Here is a 16,859-nt window from a genome sequence, read left to right as displayed (position 1 = left end):
TTCACGTTTGGGGAATGCTTATTTCAAGTTCAGGTAGTATGGGGACTGATGTCTCTAGCGGCAAGAGGCCAGAGCTTAGTTGATATTTAGTGTTGTTCATATTATGCTGACATGACTGGATTGGATGTTGTTTATGTTTTCTAACATTTATGCTTATGTTGCTGTTGTTGAGACTTATGTTGGGTTTTGTTGCCTTATTGGGGTGAGCATGAGAGTTGTCCATGCCACTTTGTGGTTAGTACTTTTAGTTGGAGTTGTATAAACTGTTAGATGGTCCGGTCTACGTTTAATGAGATATTTCAATTAGCTGTTTATTGCAATGTACATACAGGCGATGTTTTGAAAAATGGTTAAGTAATCAAGTTGGTAATGATTAATGACATCATAATTGAAAAGAAAAAAATATTCCGCATTTTTAATTAAGCGCAGCTTAATACGATAGTATGATAACATTACCGGATATTTACGGGGTGTTACAATACCAGTATGTCTAAATATTAGAAAAGGGAATATTTGATTTTTTCTAATACATCAAACCTGGAATATAAAAAACTGATAATATATTCAAGTATAAATTATGCATAACATAAATTAGTATTATTAATTTTTATGATTTAAATATTAGTATCTTTTATGTCAAATTTTTGTTCTGTATAACAACGTAAATATTCATTCGTAGCGGTGCAAATAGATTGCGTTGGGCTAAGCTTTAACTTAAATAAGTCATATTTCTATAAAAATATTTTAGGTTTGTTCTGGTCTATTAACCTATATAAGCTCAAATTATAAGTCTGCTATGCCCTATATTTAAAAAGTCTTGGCCTAGACCTGTTTAAGCCTGTTCAACATTCAATAATTAAAAAAAATTATTAAAACAATATTATTTATTATTCAATATCATTAAAATGATTATTTTATTTATTTTATTCAAAATAAACAATATGATGAGTCGTCCTGTAGGCTTATAGGCCCGACATGTAAATGACAAGCCTATAACTTTCTTTCTAAATATTTTTTTTTTTTTAAAACCTGAGTCAGTTCTATTTGACTATATATAATAGGTCGAGTCTGGCCTGATGTAGGCCCTTGTTAGGCCGTCTGCCCCAGTTACACCCCGAGGTGAAAATAGGTTGGGCTGGACTAGACTTTTCCTTTAAGAGGTCAGGCCTATGTAAAATACTTTAGGTTTGTCATGATCTGTTAGCCATGTATAAACCCACATTATAAGTCTAGTCTGACCTATATTTAAAAAACAAAAATATTGACCTAGGCTTGTTAGCTTGTTTAAACCTATTAGGCATTTAATAATTAAAATAACATTATTTTATTATTATTATTATTAAAATCTTGACATAGTTATCATAAAAATTGATCATGTGTGTTATTATTATATACTTTACCATTATTGCATAGTTATCATATTTGTCATTTTAAAGGACAAAATATTGTATCATTTAGCATAAAACAATTGTATTTTATGGTGAGAGAAATTTGTCACACAATGAATAATCATCATAAGGGAGAGTGACAAAGTGTGGGATTATTGACGACTTTTTTTTCTTAATTTAAATATTAAGAAAAACATTATTATTTCACTTAAATGATACGATATTATGTTTTTTAAAGGCATACATATTTTTTTTTTAAATAAATTATTAAATATATTTTTATTAATAACATAATCTATTATCTTTCACGTATTTATCGTGAAAATCAAGAATTATTAAATATTTTAAATATTATGTAGTGAATAATGTCCAAAAAATACAGATATTTTCAAAATTTTATTTTCATCTTGATTTATATACCATAATTAACAATCAATAAATATATAATAAAATTTAGATGAAGGTTATTCTTACAATCTATTTTTGTCTATAACATCTTACAAACATATCTTAACCGTTGATTTCTGCCAATAAACGGTTATCATTTCAGCCAATCAAATTCATTAATTAATTATTAATTTTCAATAAATGATAACCGTTGATTGGCGAAAAACAATGGTTAAGATGCAGTTGTAAGATGTTGTAAACAAAAATAGGTTGTAAGAATAATCTTTCTCTAAAATTTATGTCATTAATAATTACATGGATCTCCATAATATCCTATTTATGAATTTAAAATGTGTGTGATTGCTCTAACTTTTTCCTGTTAGGAATGTGGGTTCCATGCTCAATAAGGGAGTGAATTGAATATTATAATATTTTTGCAAAAGCCCCTTTCTAATTTCTAAAATTATCATTTCAAGCAAACTTTGATATATACATTCAAATAAATCATAATGTATGATATATAACAATTATAAAACTTATGCTAGAACATACAAGATATCAAAGAAGCATTTAAAGTACTAGAAATAAATAGTTTAGAGTCTAGAGAACGGTAAACATGATATATCCTGGTTCAGTCACCACCACTTGTGACCTACCTCCAGACTGAAGTCGCTCGATCAAATCTTTCCCTAATGGCCAAGCTTCAAGGTTGCTTGATAAACTACTACAATCTTTCAAGACTTCAGGCTCTTGATGCCTTTCACTCCAAATTTACTTAGGTACTTGGGTACCTCTCAGATATAATGGGTCTCACAACCCTCTCAACTCAAGAATACAAATGAGTGAGTGTTGGAAATAAATATACACTCTCAAAGTGAAGATATACAACTTGAAGCACTATAGTATATGGATTTTCACAATATAAGCTCAAATATGTGTAATATTTGAATGATATGAAATGATATGCAAATGATAATATAAAAGCTCTCAAATTATGCTTAAGATGTGTAGGAATGATGATTAATCAATTTTAGGGCTTTTGGGAATGTATATATAATGATTTTGCCCAAAACTAGTTGTTTATAGCCGTTATAGGCTTTTTTTGGCAGAGGGAACCGATTCTCATGCTTTGGGAATCGATTCCCAACCTTTCTAATGTGGTGGAATCGATTTCCATGAGGAGGGAATCGATTCCCAACTCGTTGCAGGTTGGAAATACGACAGCATGAATATTGTTTCTTATTTTGGCGATAACTTGAGCGACTCTTATAGGATGGATGTGATATTGGTCTCATTAGAAAGATAAAAGAAAGATATATAATTTCTATGAAGAGAAAAATATGCAAATCCATCATATTGGATATGAAAAATTGTGTGGAAGACAAAATCTAAAATTATGCATCAAATTTGATTTTAAATGCATTCCAACCACTTTTGATGAAAAATCTTGACTTGATAAATATGTTTTGAAGTTATAAAACATGTCAAGGATCTTTTTTATGGGTTTTTCAAACTTCTTTCAAGTGTATAAAAGGTTATGGATTATGCAATTTGAAAAACATGTTTACTTTGAGAAAAGCTTTGAACTCATGTAATGCAATCTATCGTATACCCTTACAATTATATCTAAGTCCTAAAAGTGTATTCTAATAAGGAATTAGATTTAGTTCTTTTGTTGATTTTTGGATCTTCATCCTCACTTGAGATTGATACTTGAGTTGTTGGTTTTGATCCCTTTTCACCATAGTTGTAATATTGAGCTTATCTTAGATGTTGTCCATGGTTTGTTGCCTTTGATCTTGGTTTTGCTCATCTTATTCTTCTTTGTTGCTCTTTATCCATTGCTAAGTTTTTTTTTATAGCTCATCCATGTTCTTGCTACTTTAATATCTGATTACTCTTCTTGTGTGGCTCAATCATGTATCTTCAATCTTCACACATAGTTGATGATTTTTTTTTGCAGTACATGAAAATTGAACACACACCACTACACTACAAACACCTAACACACACACCCCACACCACTAGGCTAATCCTAGTGGATCATAGTTGATGATTTTTACTCTTGATCAATGCTCTCTTTTTTTGTCACCACTTTGTTATCACCAAAACATATATTATCTTGTTAGCAAAAAAAAAAAAAAACATATATTATCTACATTTTCTACCCATCAAATCAGGCTTTATTTTGCAAATCGCATAATTATCATAAAAATTTGATAATGAGTGTTTTATTATTATTTTTAAATTGAAAATATAATGAAGTATCAAATATATTTATATTAATAAAGTAATCAATTATCTTTCAGGTATTTATAAAATATTTATTTTTATTTAATAACTGTAATTTTTTTTATTCATCAGGCTTAATTATTCATTATATTTCATAATTTACTATGATTACCCATTTATGAATTTTGAAAATATGTGATTGGTTACCTTATATGTCTCTGCCCATGAAATTAGGCTTAATGTCTTATATTGCATTATTATAATAAAATATTGTGTGTCAGTGTTATTATTATTATTGTTATATTGATGATACAATGAGTTATTAAATATATATTCGTTAATAATATAGTTTATAAGCTTATAGATATTTATCATGAAAATCAAGAATTAATAAACACTTTCGATATCATGAATTAAATAATGTAAAAAAAAATTCCAGATACTTTAGCAATTTCCTTTTCATCTTTTTTTATTGATATTCTTTTATTTATTTATTTTAAGTTTAATATGGAGTGTATACTTAGAAAACTTATGGGCAGAGTATAAATATCCTTTTTATCTCTTTCTTTTTCTCTTTTTGTTATATATTTTAAAATCATTATTTTATATTTTATTTGCACGATTTCTCCCGCATACTTTGACTTCAGATGGGGAAAAAGTCAAAAAAACAACTAATTACACAATTTGAAGTTCACCTCCTTTATAGAAGAACAACATTAAACTTTTTTAATAACATTTAATTTTTATTTTCCAAATATTATAACAAACTCTTAAAAATAGAGATTATTTTATTGAAAAGGTATAACATTGATGCAGAATAATATGCAAAATCCATGACTATAAACTAAATTAAAAAAACTTCTCATTCTTCCAATAAAAAAATAATTTGATTTAATATCAACATAAATGGATTACTAATTATGCATTCATAATATAAAAAATTGATTATTTATTTATAATCAAACTAAGTAATGATCTCACAATAAATAAATGGATGTACCTGGAAAAAAATATAAAAGGGAAAATAGTTTCAAACATCATAATAAATACGTTTTAAATTTTTAATGACACCCATTAATTTTGATAACTTTTCTTCAAGCCAATCTTGTTTTTCTTATAATGGAAAAATGTCTTGTATATATATTGTTGCAATTTTCCATTTTGTATGTGTCTCGGAGAGAAGTGAGCCAAGATATTGAAGTGAGATGGAGAAAAGTAGCATTGCAATGTTATTGCTTTGGGTCATGTTTGGCTCGTATATTCTAGATATAAAAGCTGGAGCAGGAGCATCATCACCTTTGGAAATAACAATTGAAGCCAAATTGAAGCAACTCAACAAGCCTTACCTTAAAACCATTAAGGTTTGCAATTCCATTACACGCATTTTGGATTGCAGTTATCTTTTCAGGTTTTCCCTTTTTGCAATATTTTAGTTTTTTATGGCTGATAATTTGGAATAGATCGACTCATCATATATCAATGAATTGAGTTATCAATGTTTCAAAATGTTTATTTTCATTTTTTTTAATAAGACTTTTGGAAAAATGAACTTTAATTTATTTTTATAAATAATCAACAAAAAATGGACGGAATGATAGAAGAATCATATTAAAAAGATGTTTGCATTTCAAATAAAGAAAAAAATATTTTGAGATCTTTTTAATTAATAACCAATCACAATAGTGCATAATGAATGACTTTGATTGAAAAACCTAAAAAACAAAAATTCCCTTTGAATGCAGCCATCTTCTCCTCCCCCAACAACTATGATTGTGTTGATAACTTCACAATTTATGTATAGAAATAAATTAAACCTTCAATTTTTATATTTTTACAAGGATATCACAATAATAAAGAGAAAATTAATTACTTAAAATAATTATTGATAAATATTCTCAACTTGCATCAAATGCAGTGTACAAATATTAGTTAGAGAATTAATTAGTTAATAATTAGAACGTACTACTTATACAGATAGAAAATAGCTAGGACTCATTAGATAATTCATATATAAAATAAGATTGAGCATATTATTAGGCTTAGGAATTAATCATTTAAATTTGACTCAATGTTTCTAATTTTTATAAAAAATTCTTATCTGACAAATTTTTATACATTATTAGATGAAGTTTTTCTATATTTTCTTAGAAAGTCTTTTAATAATTCTCGTGATATTAAAATAAAAAGTAATAAATGAAACACAAATATTTTGAATTAGAAACAAAAATGATATTGACTAAAAAATATTAAAAATTTGATCAGAAGGATTTACATTTATAGAAAAAGTGTGTATCATTTTTTTTTTTTTTTTGATAACAGTGTGTATCATTTTAATGGATACAAAGTTGTGTCATTTTAAGTGAGAGAAAGAGATAAATCATGGGAGAGAGTGAGGGAAAAAAGTTTTAAAGATGTGAGTCTCACCTCTTTATAAGAGTAAAAGAAAGTAAGGTGTGTCATTTAAAATGACATTTAAAATAACACACATTTTTGTATTTGAATATAAAATTTACTATTGTTTTTCTGCAGAGTGAAGATGGGGATATTATTGACTGCGTCGACGTCTACAAACAACCTGCTTTTGACCATCCTGCCTTACAAAACCACAAAATTCAGGTACATTATTCATTATTACGTGGATTCTAGGGTGTCTTCGGCCAAGGTGGAACTTTTTGGTGAGAAATTGAATAATATTGTAGAAATTAAATTTATATTTTAAAAGGGCTTGTAATTTTATTTTAATCTCGAACTAAAAAACTAGAAATTTAAAATGAACCAGACACATTAATTATGTTAATATCCTAATAATATTTAATTTCACCTTAATATTCCAAACAAGCTAATTAGTAATATTTAACCCAACCTTAAATCCGTCACCATTTTATTCATTAATCATTATTATTCTGCCACCACGTAGAATCCAACCAAGAGCCTGTTTGTTTGCACTTTAAAAAAAAGTAACTTTTATATCTTCCTTATTTTAGAAGTTTTTTTTACAAAAGTTAAAGCTATTTATACTTTTATAAAAATATTTAGATTTTGAAAAAAACATTTGGCTTTTGACTTCTGCTTTTTTTAGAAGTTAAAATATTTAGCTTTAGAAAAAAGTAAATTTTTGACTTTTTTTGTGACTTCTGCTTTTTTTAAAAACAGACCTCCAAACGAACTAAAAATGAAAAGTGCTTTTTTTCACACAAAAAAAAGCAACTTCTAGAGAGAAAAAAGTCCATCCAAACGGGCCCTAATTAATATTATTTGGTTTCCTCTCGTCCTAGTCAAACTAAGGCTAATGCATTTTTTTATGAATGAACTGCACAGATGATACCAGACTTTTTGCAAGAATCTCATAATGCAAGCGCAAAAGATGTTTTTCAAATATGGCAGAGAAGCGAAAGTTGTCCAGAAGGAACCATCCCTATCCGCAGAATTATGAAGGAGGACTTACTCAGAATCGCTTCTTCCAACCGTTTCGGGATGAAACCCCCAGCAATTTTTAAGAATTCAACAAAGACAACAAACGCCTACAACCTTCATTTTCCCAACCTCAATGTCACCAATGGAGTTGTTCCGGAAGATCGCTCGGTAGATATCACAACTAATATATACATTTCCATGCACACACATATATATATGATCATTTTGTTTTTTGTCAAGCTAATTTATTAGAGTATAAATGGTACCGTGGCGTGATCATGCAGGCAGCATATCTTGAAGCAATGGGACAAAATTTTATGGGTGCAGAAGCAGATATTAACGTTTGGAATCCAAACATTGACCTGCCAGATGATTTCACCACTGCTCAAATCTGGCTTAAGGCCAGAAATGGTATTGATTTTGAAAGCGTCGAAGCAGGCTGGGTGGTAAGTTTACTTGCCAAGACTTATATTATCTTGTGAATGGTAATGTGTCAAATTTGTATATCTCTCTTCAAAATAGACACAAATTTTTCATATATATGATTAATGCGTGATGTTATATAAACTCATGTGGCTGATGCTCTTTAATTTTATTATGGTTTAGGTGAATCCTAAGTTATATGGTGACAAAGCCACTCGGTTGTTTGCCTACTGGACTGTTAAGTACCTATTTATTGAGAGATAAAGTCATTTTGTTTGTCGGTCTTCTTAGATCTTAGTTGTTTTCGTAACCTCAAATTTAGATGCGGAAATCGAACATTGATTTTTGTTTTCTTGATTTTTGGGTGGGGTGCAGACGGATTCATACCAGTCAACAGGTTGCTTTGATCTTACTTGCTCTGGGTTTGTGCAAACAGGCACCGAAGTAGCGCTTGGTGCTGCCTTAAAACCCGTGTCATCCGATTCTGGCAATCAGTACGACTACAACGTTGGGATGTACTTGGTAATGATCACGTATATATTTCTATTCTATCCATACCTTATTGAATAATCTTGAACACAAAAAAATAAAATAAATAAAAACATTTCATAACTAACTTCTAGGTAGTCACTGTGTAATTTTTAAAGATAATATATTTCTATCGAGGTAAATTCGAAATTTGACATCTTATCTGAGAGTCGTTAGATCAAAAAAGATCAACGACTCTGATTTGTAAGCATATGACACCATTGATCTTTTTTTATCTAACGGCTCTCAGTTCCAGTGTCAAACTTCAAATTTGACACAGGTGTCAAACGACCTGCCTCATTTCTATTATGTGCAAATGACTACATGGTAATGTTAATTAATGTACTGAATAAATAATATTTGTTGATTGTTTTTTTTTTTGGGTGGGGTTTGGTTAAGGATTACGCAGGGAATTGGTGGCTTAGAGTGAGGAACAATAAACCTGTAGGTTATTGGCCTGCCGAACTGTTCAGTTCTTTAACCTCCAGTGCCATAGTGGTTGAATGGGGTGGACAAGTGTTCAGTTCGAATCTGAAAAAAACCACCCCTCACACGCGAACAGCAATGGGCAGTGGAAATTTCCCGGATGGTCAATTTGGGCATTCATGCTTCATGCGCAATCTGAGGATTAAGGATAATTCGCTTGCTCTCAAGTACCCTCAAAATGTAAATGCATCGGCGGAAGAACCCAACTGTTACAAGGCCTTGAATGTCATGAAAAATGGAGCGGAGCCTGTCTTCTATTTTGGAGGGCCCGGACAAAGACCTCCCAATTGTCCTTGAATCTCTGTTATACACTACATACTTAAGTGATTGTTTCGTTGAAATGTGAATGGCAAATAATCAAAATGCATAAATGGTCTTGATCCGAAAATTTTGGACATCAGTTTCTCTATTTGTAACCAAATGTCTAACCTGCAAATTATGAATGTTCGTGAATATACATAGATCATGCAGAAATCTTTAGTTATTAATGTGACATTATATTATATATTGAATTCAATAAAAATTGACTGCCATTAGGCACAAAAGACCACTTGAATTAGAAGTGAGCGAATTAATAATAATGTTTTAACTACAAAAATGCTTACATGTAACGCATAAAAAGAGTTAGACCATTCAAGAGATCTATATAGTTTTGACTTTTGAGGATAATGCACAAGTTAAATATGAACGAAGTAGCGGTATTCATGTGAAATTACATACACTGTGAGGTAGCTCCTCGAGTGGGGCTGCGCTGTTCCTGGATCCTCAAGATGTGCAATTATGCATTCAAGAAATGGAATGGTCACCAACCATTGAAATGGGGTGCACGGGTCACCATGAAAAGAAAATGTAGAAAACTGTCTAAATATTTATTGTATGCAAATCGAGTTCCACTGGCAGATCAATTACATGAAATAATCAATTACAATAATACCTAATATGTATGGCAATCACTAGTCTTCCAGCCAAGCAATACATAGGATAGGGGGTTAAAAACTGCCTCCCAAGCATAAAGGAAGCAGAGCACAACGAACAATTACTTATCTTGTCGACATACCATAATATTACATTTTCACCACTATTGATATGACAGATATATCTACATACCAATGTGCTGTAATAAGATCAAAACCAAAAAACTAAAAATATAAAATACAATAGCCCTTTTCATGATGCCATACCCCATAAAATTACAGGAACTAGACGCCATAAATCTTGCCTGCTTGAATGATCCAAGTCGATAAACAGCACTAAACTAGTCATCATACTGTTTTCTCTCTTCTTGAATCGATTGAAAAATTCTAGCTGCTGATTCATTTGCAAATCTTCGGTTGTGAGGCACCACTTTGATTACTCGAGTTTGTTGTCCAGTTTCAAGAGACTGAGGGACTCCCTCTGGTTCTACTGGAACCATAGGGAAAAATGGAAGTACATCTCTTCCTTCAGCAATTTGACTTGTGTTGATTGCTTGTGCCATTTCACTAGGACTACTTGCCGTACTCCCCTGTAACTCAAACTCCTTAGATGTCTGATACTTCACATGTGGTATTGCTTCTTTTCTCTGAAGCGGCAAATTACATGATCTTTGTTTTTTTGTTCTAGGATTGGCTTCCCCTCCAGATAAATAATCATTTTGCCCACGAGAACCAGGTGCAGAGAACTGGTTCACCTGTTCAACGGCTGACTCTGACATTGCTGCATTCATAGCTGGCATGCCATATGGTGGGAAGTAAGCATGACTGCCTGGAGGAGTGTCTGGAGGAACCCCAATTCCTTGATGAGAAGCTGGGATTCCATAGGTAGGATTCATGAAAGTACCACCCAATGGAGCAGGCCCAAAAGGCCCACATCCTCCACATATTGTTCCTGTAAATCCAGGCCCAGGATATGGCTTGTAAACAAGCCCTTCTGAAGGAGTCATAACAGGAATTAACCATTGGTGACCAGGTGACTGATGGAAACTCCAGGGACCCATCCCACTATCAGCAGCCATATTTGCCTGGTGTGGATTTCCAGCAAAATGGGTGTGATTTGAAAGGTGGCTACCATTTTTCACGGAAGAAAGAGATGTTTTCCCAACGGCATTCTCCGCAGAACATTCCATTTTATGATTCAGCTTTTCAGAATCATCTTTGCACTTCAGATTTTGTTGCCGTGGTTTTACAACATATTCCAGTGAGAGTTTTTTGGGAATAGATCCCTTTGGAGGGGACTTTCCCAGAAAAGCACCATCTTCATGCAAAAGATCCGGTGATCCAGCAATCAGCTGTTGGACCTGCTTAAATAAAAAGAATTAATCTGTATGAACAGATTCCAAGTGCGTGTGTGCAAGAAAAGCTAACATGCTTCTTATTTTGGACAAACACGAGATGCTGAACAGTGTCAAAGATAATTTACCTTTATTAGTCTATGCAACTCAAACACTTGGACTGCAAACACTCTCTGTTGACTGCAGAGAGGAACAGGAGTTGGATCAAGAAAATTGCACAATACTCATCCAGTGAGGACTTGAGACACATACAATTGAAATAAAATGAAGAATGAAGCATTTGAAACTAGATATGATCATGTTGGAAGTGCCAATATATAAACCACTAATGAACAAAATCAAAGGATCTCCAACCATACAAGATAACTGATTAAGCAGAATTATTTTCCAGTCTACAGTTCATAGATATCATCTTCACAGAAATCTTGACACTTTCTGGAGGATTGAATGTATTAACCAGACATAAATCTGATAACCACACTTGCTTCAGAAAGATAACATGACTGGTCTTTGGTAATAAACAAGCTTTATCACATGGCTTAAAACAGTAAAAGCTCATACGGAAGGCCAATTAAAATATAGCTTATAACAGAAAAAAACAAAATATAATTCGAAAGAAATATTTGCGAATTTCATTGTCCCTGTTCAGAATAATGACCGGACATCAGGGAACATTTGGGTATACAACCAATTGTGTGAACATGAACATTCAATTCACAATAGAACCAACCACTCTGGAAAAATTGGTAAAAGTTCAATAGTTAAGTTCTTTTTTTGGGCTGGGGCCAAGTACATATATAGATTAAAATCATACAAAAGATATCTATATGATATGAAATCAGTCAGAGCTATAGATGGCAGGGCACCTTAACTAGCTACAGTGTGTAACATAAAACAAAATCCCCATCCCAAAATGTCTCAAACACAGAAAACCAAGACACTAGATAAGTTAGGGGAAAGAATCCCCTTATCATCATAACATCCATTGAGGAGTCATCACATACTCTCCAAGTGTCCCTACCATACATCCAGGGATCATCCTGCATTAGTTGGTCCCCTTCTTAGTTCAAGTCCTTCAGCGCAGTGCCCCAGTCGTGACATGGAGAACCAAGCAAGAGGAAACCAATACAGGAATATATCCAAAATCCAGTTGCTATAAGACAGTGAATCATGAGATGATCTGCTGTCACAGGGGTCCCCTCCAACATAGTATAATATTAAGGCTGCTCACTGCCCTGTTGTAACCAGTACCCACCATTAAAACATTATTAAGGACTTTGAACGTACAAAAAAAAAACCAATTTAGAAGGGACCCAGGCCAGGACTACCAAATTTATTTTCTTCAAAGCCACAAGCACAACTCTTAATTGAAATGTAAATATCCAGCCCACATGCCTGGTATAGAATTAAGGATGCATATAAGATACTTTACATTTGTAGAAAAAGGAGAAGAGAGGGGGAAAAAATAAAAAATTAGTAGGGAGCAGTTTCCTAAAGTTCATTTTTTTCTGTTCCAACATTACATGTTTGCTAACCAGACCCCAAGCTAATCAAACATGCAGGCAAAAATAAGAAAGAAGGCAACGGGGAATCCCATCATTCCACAAAAATAAAGATAATCAAATCACGAGTATATCAAACTCCCACCCGCTCTGGGTTTTATATTCTATATCTTTATGCATGTCCATGAAAAACAAAATGAGGATTTTTCTTCATGACAAAATCATAACATCTACAAAACTCAACAATTAAGATACCGTCAGGTCTTAGCAATTTTAAAAGTTCACTATTTATATATCAGAAAAAGGTTTCACAAGGAAATACTTCACATTTAAGACCACCACAGGAACCAATGCTATTGACAAGAAACACAACTTACTTGGCAATTGCTCTTCTAGCTTTCCAGAAATGTTTTTGACCTATTACCTCAACAACATCATCGGGAGAAATTTTCAGGGTTGACAAATTTTCTACCCAGGAGATCTTGGAAACATTGTCACTTTTGTTTAACTTTCCTCGCTGTATTGGACTGCCAGTCCTGGTATTGTGATATTCAGTGTCATTGATAGCCTCAGCTGGACTGGTTTGATTTGCTATAGGGGCATTCCCCTTGTCTGTCTCCTTTGGAGACTCAACAACACCATTACCATGTCCAATGTCATTAAGTTGTGACCCAGCTCTACAGTCCCTCTGTAAGCAGGCATCACCTTGACGTAATCTGCTAATTTTTGACACAGGAAATTCTTGAAACTCTTGATTTCGAGTCACCTTAGCTTGCTTTACTAAGGTGTTAATTTTTTCTCCAGTTGTCATGTTTCTTTCAGGCATTAATAACTGCTCCTTACTTAGACTTACTTGTGGAAGACCATCAGTCTCACTTCTCACATCTTTTCTCATATTAACAAGTGGGGAGCCAAATTGTTTTGGGTCCCTTCCAGAATCATTTTGCCCAGCTACTGAACAACCAAAGTACCTAGAGCCTGTAGCAGTAATTTTTTTCCCATTGAAACTCTCAAGACTTTCATCATTAGATTGATCAATCCTTGAATGAATGTATACAGGAACCCTAAAGTCATCTTCATCTACCTTCTTTCTCTGTTCAGGTTGTACCAAGGAAGCATTCAGATTTTCCCCATCTGATTGGCGAGAAATATATTTTTCACCCGGATGAATAGGTGTTTGTGGAGGTAAATGAACAGGGAAGACACAATTTCTCTCAGGGACAGTCCCCTGCAAATATTGTAATCCAGACATTCAGAAAGGAAAATAACTATCTCATAACTTATATACACACACAAGCACGTAAAACTATAAATATACAAAATATTGCTTAGAACATAAGAAGTTAGGAATCAGTGATTGATTGTTGGATTAAACTATTCTTATGCTGAAAAGAACTAAACAAATAACTAATAACGATAATTAAGATTTTAAGTAAAGCCACAGTCACAGAATCCAAAAATTACCTGGCTTAAGGATGCTGGGGGAGCTGTATTAGTAGAATTATCTGGGTTGAGTGGCAGAACGGTCTGGTTGAACCTTTGAGAGGGAATACTAAACTGCTCATAGAGGGCCATCTTATTCCTAGGTGGTGCTCTTGGCCCTCCCTTCTCCGTATCATTGACATGGAGTCTAGGGAACATTGGCCCAATCATCTTCTCATCATCCTTCCCTCTCTTCATGCTTACTCTTCCTAATAATATAACAACAGCCTCCTCCCACTCATTTTTTATGTTAAATTGCAAACACGTAGCCAAGGCATAATCCTCTAATCCACAAACTCAAATCAATCTCACTTAGACAACACAATCAACTCTTAATCGTGAAGCTCCAACTAAGTAAGCGATTGCGGCGCAGAGACACAATATAAGTAATGAATCTACCCACTTTCTCGATAAGATACCAAATCTCAACTTTTCCCAACTGGGTACCAGGCAGAACTATGAATACACACTCGATCTTGCTTAAAGCTTGCAATTACTCAAAACAATGATCAAAACCCCGAGGCAGAGAAGAGAGGGGGTAAGAGTAGAAGTCAACAAAAATTCACTGAGATTACCGAAATCCAAAGAGAGCTTGTGATTCTGAGTAGTGGATTTCCGCGAAGGAAATGGTGGGAGTCGTGCAGAAGCGGAAGAGAAGCGGGTCAGAACACAAGTACTTTCTGTGAAAAAAACCAACGGCGGAAATTAGCAGGAAATCACGAGAATTTCGGAGCAAAAAGATGTGATGTTCGGAGGGAACAAATTCGAGGAGGAAAAAGCATACATAGGAGAAGAGATTAGAAGAAAAGAGAGATAGAAAGGCTATGTTGTGTTTACGGATTGCTCAGAGAAGAGAGGATCATGGTCTTGCACACCAGGAAAAGAGAAAAGTGCAAGCTTTGCGGGCCCTTTTTTTTTTTTTTTTTTTTGATAACATTTGCGGGCCCTTTTGGATAGAACTAGGAACTCCTTACTTGCACTGAATATTTTAATTGGATTTTCTTGTCCTAATATACTCTTTTCCCTTTTCCTTTTGGATAATTATACTATATTTACGGGTTAGATGGTACTTACTTTATAATATTACACTTTTTTTTCACTTTTATATTTTTTTTCTCTCTCTTGTAATATAAAATATTGTTCAACAGCTAATTTCCGCATGCCTAAGGATTGAGAAAAAAAAAATCTTTTTTTTTTGGTATCCCAGAAAAAAAAAATCTTCCCCCTCGTGCAATTTAGCATCTAAACAATACTAATTTCATTTTCAATGTCTAATCAATATTTTTTAGTTGTGATTTTTTTGATTGAGGTCAAAATATCTTCCCCCTCGTGCATAAACGCCGAATAATAAATAAAAACATTTTAATTGTGTTATTATAATATATTAAAAATTATTTATATAAAAGTTTATTTAAATACTGTTTATTTTTATTTTTCAATAAATGAAATTATAAAAAAATATTCTTTTAAATACTGACCTTAATTATCTCTTTGAGATAAATTAATTTTCTATTTTTCACATAAGCTTTTCTTTGAAGAGAATATGAGATTAATTTTGAGTTGGGATTATTTGATGGAACCGAACTCATATTCTCTTCTCAATTGTTCAGCTTGTGTTATCAATTGAATTATAACTATTAAGTAAGAAAAGAATAACTAATAACTTTGCTAGTTGTCCCTGAAAATTTTCCTAGAGTGAAATGCTCTCTGAAATCAAACAGAAATTGGAGAGACAATAGGATGCTAGATAATTGTCATTTATAAACAAAATGATTTATGCAGTATTTATAAAATTATAATTATAATAAAAAAAACTGTTCAGTTTAATTTACATTATTATTTGTTTAGTTATTAGAATTAACTAACACAGTAAAAGGTTTTGTTTTTCTTAAAAAATATCAGTGGAGCATTTTGAAAATCCACGTGTTGAGCGACGATCATTGAATGTCATTCTCAGTGGTGCCCTTTTAGCTCCGTGGGGGATCTTAAATTGACGGACTGTGAAAAGCACCAAATAAAGCAGATTCGATGAAATCCGCTTTGGTCACCATGTTATCTGTTCCGTACCAAAAGGAAGCAAAAGAAGGCAGTGGTGGCCAGTGCGCATCAAAACAACGAAACTTATATAAAGATAATTCGATGTGAATGCTTACAAACAAAGGCTAAGTAAATTAAAAGACACAACACATGCACCATGATTTTAAAAAAATATTGTTCGTAACGTTCTATTTCATATGTATTTTTTATATTCAAAGTATTAAACGACTTAATTCACATTAAAATCAATTTAGTGGTTTAAAAAATCATTACAAATCATGTATAAAAAAAATAAAAATCATAATTGATATGTTTAAATGATTGTATACTATCATGATAATATTCATTCTTTCCAAGCCTTTTACTGGGGTCTTCTACTGGATTTTTATTTAGCTTTATTTAATTCTTATGTACTGAGAATGTACCTGAAAGCTTTGGGGATCTGAACTTAAAAACTCTTTGTTAATAATTTTAATTTATTGTAAGTTTCGGATTTCAAATCATTAACTACGATTGGTCATAATAGGATATTCAAATTCCTTTTATCAGTAGAAAAATGACACAAGTTTCTATTATTTTTAATGAAATTATAGCTTTTGTATATTTATTTTATAAAATTAAAAATAAAACGAAGAAAAAATAATGTAAAAATATACAAAACAATTCAATTTTATTAAAATAACACAAAACTGTGTTAATTAAAATGATAAA

At 32.2% G+C, this 16,859-nt stretch overlaps 2 protein-coding genes across 3 annotated transcripts; one reads left to right on the top strand and one right to left on the bottom strand.

Moving 5' to 3' along the window:
• The first annotated feature begins 5,233 nt into the window (after positions 1–5,233).
• On the top strand, positions 5,234–9,155 carry LOC133317094 (protein neprosin-like). Its single transcript, XM_061518913.1, has 7 exons — positions 5,234–5,368; positions 6,537–6,623; positions 7,326–7,589; positions 7,706–7,867; positions 8,028–8,081; positions 8,220–8,366; positions 8,772–9,155. Exons 1-7 carry the CDS (start codon positions 5,234–5,236, stop codon positions 9,153–9,155), a joined length of 1,233 nt encoding a protein of 410 aa, XP_061374897.1.
• A 627-nt stretch (positions 9,156–9,782) lies between these two features.
• On the bottom strand, positions 9,783–15,011 carry LOC133317093 (protein EARLY FLOWERING 3-like). Of its 2 annotated transcripts, XM_061518912.1 has the most exons (5): positions 14,896–14,959; positions 14,094–14,791; positions 13,007–13,857; positions 11,256–11,307; positions 9,783–11,133 (listed from the first exon to the last, which is right to left on the bottom strand). In XM_061518912.1, exons 2-5 carry the CDS (start codon positions 14,307–14,309, stop codon positions 10,114–10,116), a joined length of 2,139 nt encoding a protein of 712 aa, XP_061374896.1. In that variant the 5' UTR covers positions 14,310–14,791; positions 14,896–14,959; the 3' UTR covers positions 9,783–10,113. The 2 variants fall into 2 exon arrangements, with proteins under 2 accessions (XP_061374896.1, XP_061374895.1); XM_061518911.1 differs by having other exon boundaries at positions 14,094–15,011.
• Positions 15,012–16,859: the final 1,848 nt, after the last annotated feature.

The sequence above is a fragment of the Gastrolobium bilobum genome, unplaced genomic scaffold, assembly GCF_033153095.1.
Source record: "Gastrolobium bilobum isolate Gb01-03AN ecotype WA unplaced genomic scaffold, APGP_CSIRO_Gbil_v1 utg5255, whole genome shotgun sequence".
Taxonomy (NCBI): Eukaryota; Viridiplantae; Streptophyta; class Magnoliopsida; order Fabales; family Fabaceae; genus Gastrolobium; species Gastrolobium bilobum.
This window is presented reverse-complemented; position numbering and strand designations above follow the sequence as displayed.

Coding starts and splice junctions, on each gene's coding strand:
- LOC133317093 (XM_061518911.1), bottom strand. CDS start 14,309: ATGAAGAGAGGGAAGGATGATGAGAAGATGATTGGGCCAATGTTCCCT. Junction 13,858..14,093: donor CCCCAGCATCCTTAAGCCAG/GTAATTTTTGGA, acceptor CAATATTTGCAG/GGGACTGTCCCTGAGAGAAA. Junction 11,308..13,006: donor GCTAGAAGAGCAATTGCCAA/GTAAGTTGTGTT, acceptor TCCTCTCTGCAG/TCAACAGAGAGTGTTTGCAG.
- LOC133317094 (XM_061518913.1), top strand. CDS start 5,234: ATGTTATTGCTTTGGGTCATGTTTGGCTCGTATATTCTAGATATAAAA. Junction 6,624..7,325: donor TACAAAACCACAAAATTCAG/GTACATTATTCA, acceptor TGAACTGCACAG/ATGATACCAGACTTTTTGCA. Junction 8,082..8,219: donor GGTTGTTTGCCTACTGGACT/GTTAAGTACCTA, acceptor GGTGGGGTGCAG/ACGGATTCATACCAGTCAAC.